General features: G+C 37.5%; 1 protein-coding gene across 3 annotated transcripts in view; it reads right to left on the bottom strand.

Annotated features, from left to right (window-relative positions):
• LOC104247961 (phosphatidylinositol 4-kinase beta 1) overlaps nt 1–12511 on the bottom strand; it is a 37890-nt gene extending 25379 nt beyond the window's left edge. Inside the window, exon 1 of one of the 3 annotated variants that reach the window (XM_070174723.1) lies at nt 10410–12511. In XM_070174723.1, coding sequence (XP_070030824.1) covers nt 10410–11984 — 1575 coding nt within the window. In that variant the 5' untranslated portion in view covers nt 11985–12511. The remainder of the gene's footprint in view (nt 1–10409) is intronic. The other 2 variants (XM_070174724.1, XM_070174722.1) reach the window with 2 other exon arrangements.
• Nucleotides 12512–13820: the final 1309 nt, after the last annotated feature.

Raw genomic sequence — 13820 nt, 5'->3', positions numbered from 1 at the left:
AGCCTGCTTCACTTGGCTACTAGCAAAGGAGGCGGTTTTAACCCAGGATAATCTCATAAAAAGGGGAATTTCTCTGTGTTCAAGATGTTTTCTGTGTGGGGAAAATGCAGAAACTGTCAACCATTTGTTTCTACATTGCAAGATTACAGACCAACTATGGAAAATCTTTATTAGTCTTAGGGGTATTTCATGGTCAATGCCATACAGGATTAAAGATGTCATTTATAGCTGGGAAGAAGCTGGAGCTGAAGCAACTAGCAGAGATAGATGGAGGACTGTTCCGGCATGTATTTGGTGGACAGTCTGGAGGGAAAGGAACATTAGATGTTTTGAAGACAGAAGCAATTCACTGCAGAAGATCAAACTCAATTGTATTCTTCTATTTTGTTTTTGGTGCAAACAGATGTACACAGAAGATACATTGACAATCATAGACATACTAGGATCCTGCTAGGTCTCAAATTAGAATATCTATAAATTCTCTCTATGTAAATTTGGTTTTCAGTGCAACCTATGTACTGATTTTTATAATATATACAATAGTTACCAATTCAAAAAAAAAAAAAATCTAACCCACCTTTCTCAGAGTGTTAACACCCCTTCTACCTTATTTGTTCGAATGCACACAAGTACCACATATTATGAAGAATGCAGCAAACTGAAACCCAAACTAAGGCACAAAAATATCATACTAAACTGATTAATGGATCTCACAAGGAGGAAGACTTTCATTAGCAGTCTTGGTTTTGAGGAGAAGATGATGAAGAGGTGGATATAGCTCCTTTGGCTCTCATGTGGGTACTTTGGAGAGAGAAGAATAAGAGACCTTACAAAGGGGTAGAACATGAAATTCAAGTTCGGTGAATTTCTGGTGCACCCACGACTCACGAGATCCTATTGGTGTAGATAGTTGAACTCCATTTATAGAGAACCAAATTATTTTGTCGATCTTCAACTGTTTTATATTATAGTCGTGTATTGATATTTCCTCAAAACATCAATCAAAATTATTAATTTATCAGAAAACTCTTAAAAACTAGATGTCAAAAAACAGTTTTTTTAATGCTGAAGAAGAGTCTCACAGGATACAACCTGAACTCGTCTGGCAGTTCAGGATAGAGGAGTCTCAAATGTTGTAGAAGCTAAATTCTACCTCAAGGAGCTTATCAAAGGAGAAGCCAACTTAAAAAACAGAGTTGGAAGAAAACTGGAAAGAGGTGCAAGAACTAAAGAACTTTCTTGGATACATAAATGTGATTCCTTTAGTTAAAATGGGGTGACAGGAAATATCTCGATGCCTTTGGTTAAAAGATTATCATATGCAATGGAAGATGTGCATAAAAGATGCAACAATATAGATAAGATGAACTTGTATGTGAAAACAATTGCGAAGACAGAAGCTTTTAGAAGATTCTAAGGTTCTACAACTGTATTCCAAGAGACTGAAAATCAAAGACAAACTTCAAAAATGAGGATTTACAGGAGGAAAAAGAGTGGCTACAAAGAAGAAGGATTACGATGGGAAAAGGAAATACAACTAATTGATTTACCATAACCAAAAAAAGGTTGAACTGTAGTTTCTTTTCTCTTAGAAGGTAATAATTGTGCTAAAAGAGCGCTAAGGAACGCTGCAAAAGTATTTACATCGGAAGACCAGAAAGCAAGAAAAACAAAGTCTATGTCCCTGTCCTATTCCTGTAGGACAAAAATGTCAAATTGCAGTTAAGCAGACAATATCTTGATCGGTTTCACAAGGTTGAATCTTTTCAAAGGAGCTTCAGTGCATCATATATTGCATTGATCCTCAAAATGTTGTGTACAGATGCACTGTGAGATTTCAAAACCATAAGCCTCCCTGGTAGCATATTCAAAGTTATAACCAAGGTACTCACATAATTTAAAACAATTATAAGTAAGAAAATTGGAAGTTTATCAGTAAACTGGTGTTAGATGCAGAAAATGCTTTTATTTATGGCAGGCAAACCACTTATGCTTGGTTCAATGCAAATGAATGCACATGACGATGAGGCAAGATAAACCTAGTTTACTAAGTAAACTGACATTGAAAAAGCATATGAATGAGTTAATCGGGAAAGTCAACTCTGTAAAGGTATAGGTTTTGGATAGATGTGTGTCATTTGCATCAATTTGTGCATCTCTGGAGTCGAGTTCTAACTACTGAGTAATGCTGCACTGAAGGATTTTCTTCATCTCAAGGGGGTTAAGGCAACTTTGTAATTGAGGGTTTGAGTAGGATGCTGAAATAACAATGGAGAAGAACTGGACAGCAAGGTTTCAGCATTGGAAAATGGAAAGAACTTTGCTGCCAGAGAAGAAAAACAAACTGAAATTTTAGCTTATTTTGAGGTCCAATCTGAACTACACATTATAAAGTTCAAAAACACAAATTTCAATTACTTATCAAAAAAAGTTCAAAATATACAAGTCCATGACAAGAATCTCGGGATGCTGAACTGAAGGGAAGTCCCTTCTGCGTACATAGGCTTCCCTCTTTGGGGCTTCACACAAATCTCTTTTGACATTGCAAAGGATTATTGAGACGTTTTAAGACGCCTGACCAATTAGAAAAGACTATATATCATTAGGTGGAAGATTGACTCTCATCAATATGGTGCTTAACAAAAAATCAACTTATGGTATGTCACTATTTCCGATCCTAACAAAGTCTTGAAAAGATGGACTGAGAAATTTCAGGACAAAAAGAATAAGATTTTATCACTTGGTTAAATGGGACAAGGTAATCAAAGGAAAAAAGAATGGATGATCGGGGATAGAAATTTTGAAATTATCGAGTGAAATTCTACTATTCAAGTGGTTGAGGAGATGGTTTCAAGAACCAAATGTGCTCCAAAACAAAAGTGGACGAACTGTGAACTGTGAAGTCCTGTTATAATCCTATGTCTATTTTTTATAGCACTATCACATAGTGGCCTTTGAAGATTCAGAAAGCAAAATTCTCAGTGTCGCTTTCTTCTATTGGATTGCAACATATGAAGCCTGTCTGATTTGGTTTAACCTGCAGAGGAAGGGTATGGTGAACTGCAGCAGGTGTTATACATATGAAATGGATATTGAAGACATGGATAATCAGTTTTTGCCGTTGTCTGCAGTCAGCAGTTGGAAAGCTTGTCTCAATACCTTTTTGTGTTATGGTAACTACTGTTACACTCACAGATATTCTTTTGCACGGGATAGCGAGGAAAATGATCAGAGAAAGAATAAGGATATGGAACAGTGTACCAGCATATATGTATAGCTTGTGTAGGAGGCTGGAAGGAAAGGAACCTAAGATGATTCGAAGACGAAATTGAAGTTGTGCATGGACTAAAATTCAGGTACTTATATCTTTTTCATTTTTTGGTTTAACATGAAAATGTGTATGACATAGTACATTTACTTAACTTCCTCAGTTTCCTAAAGGTTAAAAGGGAACTATATTTTTTACTACTTTTTGATAAACCAAATAATTTTCATTAATATCACACCAAGTCTGTATTACAAAAATTACACATACAGTGAATAGCTAGCTTATCCACAGTCCTCCCCCAAACTATTCCAATTACTACACACACAAAAAAAATGGTTATTTTCACTTTACACCAAAAGAGTCGATGAAATAGCAAGATTTTTTAATTCTATTTACAGCTTTTATCTGGAACATTCTCCTATTCTTCCATTCCAAATTAGCCAGAAGATGCACAATGGTATAGTCCTCCACGCTAACTTCCTTTTCTACCAACCCTCTGAAATCTCCAACTTGTAATTCCCTCCTCCACAGTTCTTAGCAACACCCATGAAATATTAAACATTGAAAAAGAAGATCCCGAAGGTGAGCCACAAAACCAGCAACAAAAGATGATTTATGTCTTCTCCAGACTTATTTATTCCTCTTCCTCCTGTTAATTTGCTAAATGTTGTGTCCTTCACTGAATAAAGTAGACCTAAAAACTTAGGGCCGCTTTCATATCATAACTCTCTCACCACCTCTCTCTCTCTCTCTACACACACACACACACTCTCTTTCTAATGATTGCATCACAGTATGATCATGAAAAATGACTGCTTCTGTTAATCAACTTTCTCATCACTCTGTAGATTCAGTTAAAAACTAGCCGTCCTCATTTCCCATTGTTTTACACCAGTTCTTGATTGACCAAAATCGTGGCGTTTAGTTAACAAGATCTGACATGGAACAGCATATCCCTCCAATCATAAAAACATCAACAGATATATGCAGTTTGGGAAGTAATGGTCTACATGTCGGAATTAATAGCAGCAGAGTACAAGGCATTATATCAAAATAATAATTTGTGAATAACACTAAAATGAAGTGTTTTCTACTCCAAGGCTGCAGGGGTGACTACACTCTGCAGGTGGGCATCACTATTTATCATGTCAAGGCAGAATTACTGTTCATTTTTAAGGTGATAAAAGAGATTCAATGAAAACCCATAAAAAGAATTCGAAAAAAAACAGGCATACATTCTCGAGATAGAGAATTAGTATGTGTTTGGGTCAAGGGGAAGATTTACATCTTTTAGTTTCAACCTAATTTATACTCCCTCCGTTTCAATTTATGCGAAACTATTTGATTGGGCACGGAGTTTAAGAAAAAAGAGAAGACGTTTGAACTTGTAGCGTAAAATGAGGCACATATATTTTGTGTGGCCAGGTAAATTGTTTCCAAATATGGAAAAAGGTCATTCAAGGCATCTAAAAAGTTATAAAAAGGGACTCGCCTTCACCATGCTCTCAGCTCACGTTAGCTAAACGTGCGCTGAGTGTGGCTGCCATGGCTAGGGTGTGAGGTAGAGGAAGAGGAAGACCAAGGAAGGTTCCTAAGACACCGATCTCTAACATTAGAAGCTCAGTTAGTAACAAATCGAAGGCCGGACAGGACATGCAGACACTGGAGCAACACGACGGAGGTGAAGAAGGAAAGGGTGAAATCGATCCATCAAATAGCTCAGAGATAAGTAGAAAGCTGGCTCTAAGCACTTCAATTCAAGCTAAGCAAAGTGAGATGAAAGATACTACTGGAATTGAAGGTAGCTCCAATGGAACAGTAATAGAGGTGGCGATGCAGGTCAAACCAAGCAAGGAGACTGCAATTGAACAAAGAGAGGAAGCTAATGGAACCAGAGATGAAGTGAATTCAGTGGCTAACGATATGAACCCTACAGATCGACGACTGGAGCACAAAATGTGGTCAAATCCGTTTCAACAAAATCAAGTTGCTACTCATGGAATGGCTCTGAAATATGTACCTCCTCAGATTATAGATGGGCAAATTGTGGTACAACTTGAGATGCAAGATGTGAAGGAAGCAGAAGAGAGGTGGAGTGCGGCGATGATTGCTTATATTGTGGGTGAAAATCCAGGATATAATGCTATGGGAAGGTATATTGCTCAACACTGGCTTGATATTGCAGAACCAGATTTGTTCCTTCATGAAGATGGCTATTATGTGATAAAGTTTCAAAGTATATCTGATATGCATAGAATTTTCTATGTTGGTCCTCATACTATACGAAATAGGCCAATAATTCTCAAGCCTTGGTCTCCAGATTTTGACATTAGCAAGGAATTCTTAACTGATATTCCTCTATGGGTGATTTTTCCAAAATTGCCAATGAGTTGTTGGGGAAATGAAGCTTTAAGTAAAATTGCTAGTGCTATTGGGGAAACCTTTGTTTACTGATGAGTGTACCACTAAGCAAACAAGAATCTCTTATGCAAGGATGCTTATTGAAGTGAATGTGACTAAAACTTTGCCTACGGAGATTATGGTGATGGATCCTAGAGGAAGAAGGTTTCGACAGGATATAATCTATGAATGGAAGCCAGTGTATTGTGACAAATGCCAAGTTATTGGGCATATATGTCATACTCATCAAGGACCTAAAGAACAAAAGGAGATACAACCAAAAAGAAGAAGAGAGGCAAAGAAAGTTACCTATGAGTGGAGAACCAAAGGGCCTGTTACGAATGATGTAAGGAATATAGAACAGGTACAGGCAAGACCAGCTTATATAGAGGTGCCTAAGACAAATGGAGTGACAGATAGACCAACAGAAATTGACAAGGAAGGATCCCAGCAATGTTTACCAAAGCAAATGCAGCAAGCAAGACAATATCAGTCAATTGGGGATAAAGGGAGCACTAGCACAGAGACAGTGGATAAGGGGAAGAACCAAGCCTTGGATTTTAGTCTTGAAAACTTTCCTAAGTTAACTCCACAACCTAGTAGAAGCAGCGCAAAAAGAGGAACAGCAAGTACAAGTGGAAGCTCTACCTTACCTGATGATAGAGGTGGGGGATCTAAAACTCAACAAATGAAGTGGATAATCTGGAATATTAGGGGTATCAATAAATGGTATAAGAGGAAGGAGCTGAAGAATTATCTGAAAACCAAAAATATTAAACTGGCAGGGATCATTGAAACAAGAGTTAAGGAGAATAAGGCTAGAGAAGTTAGCCATCACATAGCACCTGGATGGGAGATGATTAATAACTACAATACTGCAATAAATGGTAGAATATGGGTTCTATGGGATTCTAACTACTATACAGTGAAGCTGATTAAAGCAGAAGTACAGGTTGTTCACTGTACTGTCACAAATGCTAGGAATGATGAAGAATATGCAATTTCTATAGTCTATGGGTATAATAGAGTTGAAAAAAGGAGGCAGTTATGGGATAATCTAAAAGAGATAGATCAAATGACAACCATTCCTTGGATAATTGGGGGAGACTTTAATGTTGTTCTGCAATTGCAAGATAGGAAGCATGGAAATCCAGTTACTAAAGCTGAAACTCAAGACTTCAGCAATTGTATTCAAGAGTTAAAGCTGAATGAACTGAACTGGGAAGGTGATTATTATACTTGGTCTAACAAGCAGGATGGTGGAGACAGAATATGGAGCAGAATAGATAGGGCCTTTGGGAACTATGAATGGATGATGCAATGAGGGCATATAGCAACTGTGTATGAGCTACCATTTATATCTGATCATGCTCCTATGAGTTTGACATTTAATGAGATATAGAGAAACGGGAAAATTCCTTTTAAATTTTTTAATGTTTGGGCTGATCATGAGAGATTTATGTATGAAGTACAACAGATCTGGAATCAGAAGTTTCACAGGCAGAAAATGCAGAATGTGTGGATGAAACTCAAAGCATTGAGGATAGTATTGAAGAAACTTAATGTAGAGAAATTCAAGTTTATTAAAAAGAAGATAGAGCTTGGCAGAATTGAGCTGGAACATGTGCAGAAAATCATAGATGCTGATAGCAATTATGATATGTTAATGAAAGAGAAGGAGTTGATACAGAATTTGGAGAAATGGAGTATGATTGAAGAAGGAGCTTTGAAACAAAAAGCCAGGGCAAAATGGATTCAATTGGGTGACTCTAATACTAGATATTTCTCTGATGTAATGACAGAAAGGAGCCAAAGAAAGCAAATTGTAGAGTTGCAAGCTATTAGTGGCAATAGGATAACTGATACAGAAAGTATCCAAAGGGAGATAGTTGACTTCTATAAGTCACTGATAGGAACTGCTTCCCAAACACTTTTTGCTATAGATAAAATGGTTATGTGTAATGGAGCTAAACTCACCCAACAGCAAAGAATTGAGTTATGCAGAGATGTGACTACAGAAGAAATCTATGAAGGATTGTGCTCTATTGGTGATGATAAAGCACCTGGTGTGGATGCCTACAATGCATTTTTCTTCAAGAAAGCTTGGCCTACTGTTAAAGATGAAGTCATGGAAGCTGCTATGGATTTCTTCAAGTCTGGAAAGCTATATAGAGCCATAAACTGTACAGCTATAACTTTGGAGCCCAAGGTGTCTAAGCCTAAAACTGTTAAAGAATTCAGCCCTATAGCCTGTTGCACTGTCCTATATAAACTGATATCCAAGGTCCTAGCAGCAAGGATACAGGGTGTTATTGGTACAGTGATCAATGAAGCTCAAGCAGGATTCATACCTGGGAGGAAGATAGCAGACAATATCATATTGGCACATGAACTGGTGAACGCTTATACTAGGAAAAACGTATCTACTAGATGTATGATTAAGATAGATCTTCAAAAAGCATATGATTCTGTGGAGTGGCATTACATGAAGCAAGTGATGGAAGAACTAGGATTTCCCCAGCTGTTCATATCCTGGGTTATGGAGTGTGTCCAGACAGTTAACTACTCAATTGCAGTCAATGGTGAGCCAACAAAACCTTTTAATGCTGCAAAATGACTGAGACAGGGTGACACTATGTCACCTTACTTATTTGCCATTGCAACGGAGTACCTAAGCAGGAATCTGGCTAGTTTAAAGGAGGAGAAAGAGTTCAAATATCATCCTAGGTGTGCAAAGCTTGGGATCACTCCCCTAAGCTTTACAGATGACTTGCTACTATTTGCAAGAGGTGATTTGAAGACAGTGACAGCAATCCAACAGAAGTTCAATCAGTTCACTCAAGTCTCAGGTTTACAAGCAAATCTTAGTAAAAGTGAAGCTTATTTTGGAGGTGTTCCTGTGATAGAAAGGTAGCAAATCCTGCAGATGCTGGGACTTGCAAATGGTGAACTACCTTTCAAGTATCTAGGAGTTCCCTTATCCACAAAGAAAGGGAGCTTAATGCAATGGCAACCTCTTATTGATAAAATGATTAAGAGGATTACTTCTTGGGCTGCTAAGACTCTATCATATGCAGGGAAAGTCCAGTTAGTAGTGTACTGTTTGGGATTCAGGCTTTTTGGGCACAACTGTTTATCCTGCCAACAAAGGTGATTAAATTGGTAGAGGGGATATGCAGGTCTTATGTCTGGTCTGGGGCAAATGAGATCACAAAGAAGGCTTTGATAGCCTGGGATAGAGTTTGTTTACCCAAGGCAGGAGGTGGACTTAATATAGTTAATATGAAATTGTGGAAAAAGGCAACTATTGCCAAAACCTGCTGGGATCTAGCTCATAAACAAGACAAGTTGTGGATCCGCTGGATTCATACTTACTATATCAAGAATCAGCAAATGAGTACAATGTCAATACCGCAGCAAGCATGTTGGATGGTAAGGAAAGTAATTGAGGCACATAGTGTACGGGAAGCTAGGCAGTTTTTACCAAACCAGAAAAAAAGCATGATCAGACAAATATACCTTCATTTGCTTGGTGACTACAGAAGGATGGAATAGAAGTCATTGATGTTTCACAATGCAGCAAGGCCAAAGGCAAAGTTTATAATGTGGCTCATGATACAGGGAAGATTGATGACATGTGACAGGCTAGCAAACTGGAAGATTAATGTTGATACAGAATGTGTAATGTGCAGGAAAGAAGTGGAAACAAGAGACCATTTGTTTGGGCAGTGTGAATATATTACTCAAGTATGGAGTAAAATGTGTAGCTGGCTTGGTAGGCAATTTCTGGGAGTTGGCAATTGGCAGCAGTTCCTAAAATGGTCAATTTCTGAAGCTAAAGGGAAAACTCAGCATGCGCAGGTGTTTAGAATGATATATGCAAAAGTAGCTTACCACGTATGGATAGAGAGAAATAGAGGTATCTTTGAGAAGAAAAACATAACATGGGAGCAGATTTCAAAGGAAATAGCCTATATAGTTAGTGTTAGAGTCACTCCTAGAAACAAATCTTTTGTGTATAGCCTATGTTTCTAGGTAGTATAGTAAGATGAGTATAGAGAAGAATAGCAAGTTGTGTTAGCTGTGCTATAGTTTTGTAATTGCTACTTGGTGATTAATAAAATAATTTAGTTACCAAAAAAAAAAGGAAATAGGTACACATAAATTGAAACGGAGGGAGTATGACATATTATCACTAAATAGTAGAAAGCATAACTGGATTTCGGGGAACACGAGAAGGAACACCATAAACCCTGGAGAAGATATCCAAAACAAGAGCCTTTTATGACAAGATTTGTGTCTGTTATTATATCCTTAAACCACCAATACCAAATGACATGCTGTCACTGGAATGGATTCTATATAGTCCAATATCAAGAGCCACTAAAGTTACTGGAGTGATCAAGTTACATGAAACTTTAGCCAGTAAGAATGCCATGCTAAACCTTGGATCAAAAATCAAGGACAGAATTGCACTATGAAATACTTCTAAGAAATGCATTTAGTCTTTAATGATAAAATTCGCAAGGACCATGGGGAGAGGGCATAGGTATGCCAGTACGTGTCAGACTTAAATTAATTCTATTCTTGAGGATACATGCAGGGGTTATAGCTGAGATGCCCAGCCTCGTGCAAACTGAGTAGACAGATTTACATATGGCACTACAAAATTACAGACTTAGTCCTTTTGCAGCGGGTTATCAGCAACTGAAAGAAATAGGCAAAAGAGTTCTGTACTTACCTCTTTGTTCTTTTTTGAACCAAAAAGCTCTGAATCTTCAACTGAACGATCACGGTCCTTAAACAGCTTGCGGAAGAAGTTCTCAGTACCAGGACTGCTCTCAAGAAAATTGCCACCATTACAGCTCTCATTCGCTGTTGACGATTTTGGATCCTCTGGATGCACTCGAAAGAGTCGACGAAACAATGAAAAATCTGACGACTCTTCTTCCTCACCATTTGCATGCCTCCTAATATCCTCATCAGTCCGGTCATTCCAATCTTTCTTATCCTCGGATTTTTCTTTAAAAAACTTTTTGAAGAACCCTTCCTTTTCATCATCTTCGGAACTCCTTGTTGACTTTTCAGCTATTTCATTTTTATCTCTTACATCCTTCTTCTCTTTGTCCTTCAAAAACTTCCGGAAGAACCCATCTTTTTCATCATCTTCAACAGGTTTGGGACCTGCTTTATCCTCCAAATCATTTTTATTATCACGAAATATACGTTTGAAAAATCCATCTGTACTTGAGTGCACATCCTCCTCATCATCCCTACTGCTACTCAAAAGCCTCCTGAAGAAGCCATCCTTCTCTGATTCCTCTGCATCCTTATCCACGGAATTCCTAGCATCATCATCTTTACTATTACTCAGAAGTCTGCGGAAAAATCCATCTTTTTCTGACTCCTCTTCATCTTTGTCCACAGATTTCCTACTGTCATCGTCTCGACTCTCTCTTAAGAACCTTTTGAAAAAGCCATCCCTCTCCGGTTCCGCATCATCCTTATCTGATAATTTCCTCACATCTTCATCCCTACTATCCCTCAAAAGTCTCTTCAAAAAACTATCTTTTTCTGGTTCTTCATCATCCTTCTCCACGGATTTCCTGAAGAGCAATGCATCTCTTACTTTTGGACCCGGCATCAACTTCTTAAAAATCTTATTCTCCTCCGGCGACGATATTTTACTCCCAATACCATCATCCTGTGGCAATGAACTCCCCGAAGAGGGTGAAAATGACAGTGACCGCTGTGCAGCTGGTGGCGAAGATGTCAAGGATAATAGCTTCTGTTTCGAAGATAATAACTTATTAAGCACCTGATTCTTGCCCATGGAAGTAGATGAACTGTTTTGGGGTTTTATCAAGGGGGGCCACTCGCCCATCAAAGTAGCAGCAATCTGACATTTCTCCTGAAGCCTACTTATCCCCTCATTATCATCCGTATCCTCCAACTCCGCCATCAAAAACCAATGCACTTTTAGCGCAATATGCAACGACTTAGAACACACGTCGATCACAAACTTATCCAACGAGGGGCTCGGCTTATGAACCATCATATAACATATCTGAAACAAGTAACTCTGAATGCCAGAAAGTGGCAGTGTATACATCCTATTACACAAGTAGTCCCTAACACCAGGATGATCATGCTTGTAAAGGTAGCTAACAGCGATCCACTCACAGAAAAATGCAGAATCGAAGAATCGAATAAGCCAACCACTCTCTCCAATATCCTCACTCGTTGGGATTGTCCGAGTTACCTCCCGAGGTGACTCGGCCGGCTCTCCTCGCGTCAATCCCAATAACCTCACCATTGTCAAATCATCATAACCACCATAAAACCCTAAAACCTAACACTAACCCTAACCCTATATATTTTTTTTTCCAACTCACAGCTGCCCTAAATCATATCACTACTATATACAGTATAATCAATTCGAAATTCAAGCAACTTCAATCAGTGAAAATTCAAAATCAAAGCAACTTCTTCCGACGAATTAACTGAATTCCAATCAAATTACTAAAGAGAAATCAAAGCAACTTTTCGAAGATAATAAGAGCAGAGATATTCTGAATTTTATCGGAAATGAAGGGATCCGACGAAGATATCCAAATATATACCGTCCGGCGACGGTGGAACAACGTCGTATCACCTCGATAAAGCCCCGGCGAAACCAACCCAAGGCGGAGGTTTTTTGGGGGGGCGAGGTGGGGGTGATCAGAGGCGTAATGTAAAAAATGGAGCGCAGAAGAAAACAGGGTGGGTGCTAACGTGCGCTGTGTGTGTTGGGTGAGGTTTCAACTTTCAACCTCTAGTGAATAGTGAGTGAGGGGGGTGTACGTAATTGACGGGGAAAGAGAGCAATATAGCAAGCGAAATTCAAAACTTTTTATGGTTAATTAGGACCCCTCTCAAATAAGTTGAATTTTAAAATGAATTATGCAAGGTAAATAATTCATTTTTGGAATTAATATATTAAAGTAAATATATATCTATATCTATATCTATATTATATTAAAAGCACGAAGGCCCTTAGCGAAATGTCGTTCGCCTTTTTTACCCTTTAAAAATAGAGTTTACATTAGACAAAATAGTCATTTAATTATTTTCATAATTTTTAAGACCTTAGAATCAACTAAAATTATGTTTGTTTGTTTATTTTGTTAGTTAAAGTAATGAAAGAAGTTCTCGAATTTTTGGCATTTGAAGTTTAAGTTTATATAGCACTTATTTACTTGCCATTTATATTTAGCATGTTAACCAAGTAAACTAATCAACTAAAAATATGTTTATTTATTTTTTTGTTAGTTAAAGTATGAAAGAGTCCTCGAATTTTTGGTATTTGAAGTTTAAGTTTATTGGACACTTATTTACTTGCCATTTATATTTAGCATATTAACCAAGTAAACTATCAATTGGTTTAGTCTTCGGTTACAATCCGGTACCTTATTGAATTGATACCATAATTAATGATTCGCATACCAGTGATTAATTCCTTGCTACTTAGTATATTTTACCTTTTTGCCCGGTAATTTACAAAAATAGGTAGGCTATATTAGTATGAAATATACTAAAAATAGAAAAAGATTTTTAACTAACACAGATTCTTTAATGCCAAGATTCAAAAGGATTCTAAGAAAATTCTGAAACAACCCACATCCAAGTAATTCTACGAGTTTTTATCTCAAATATATAAACACGTGGTGGAACTTAAATATGATCGTTTAGAGGATATTAAAATTTCAAGTCATACAGTCATACATCAAGCGCCCAGTAGATGAATTTATTCACCTCTAGGATCTTTTTTTTTGCTTAAAATCCATCGGTATTTTTCTTTCTATTTAATTTGTATCTTCTTTGCACTTTTGAATCTCTTTTATCTATTGTGGTCATACGTTTACCGTCACCGTAAGTTCATTGCTTCAAGTGTTTTCTTATTTTGTCCGTAACTTGCTTTGTGTGATATGTTCTTTGTACGTTGTTTGATTTTGTGATTTTTCCTTAAACTGAAACAGGTTAAATTTTTTTCTATATAATTACCATTATTTGTGTTTGCTACTAAATTGTCGACAGCACCCAAAAGAATGATGGTGAGACCAGCTTTTCAAGTCGCTAATTTGGAGTTGGTTTTTTCTTCTTCTTATACGAT

The sequence above is a fragment of the Nicotiana sylvestris genome, chromosome 5 (assembly GCF_000393655.2).
Source record: "Nicotiana sylvestris chromosome 5, ASM39365v2, whole genome shotgun sequence".
NCBI lineage: Eukaryota > Viridiplantae > Streptophyta > Magnoliopsida > Solanales > Solanaceae > Nicotiana > Nicotiana sylvestris.
This window is presented reverse-complemented; position numbering and strand designations above follow the sequence as displayed.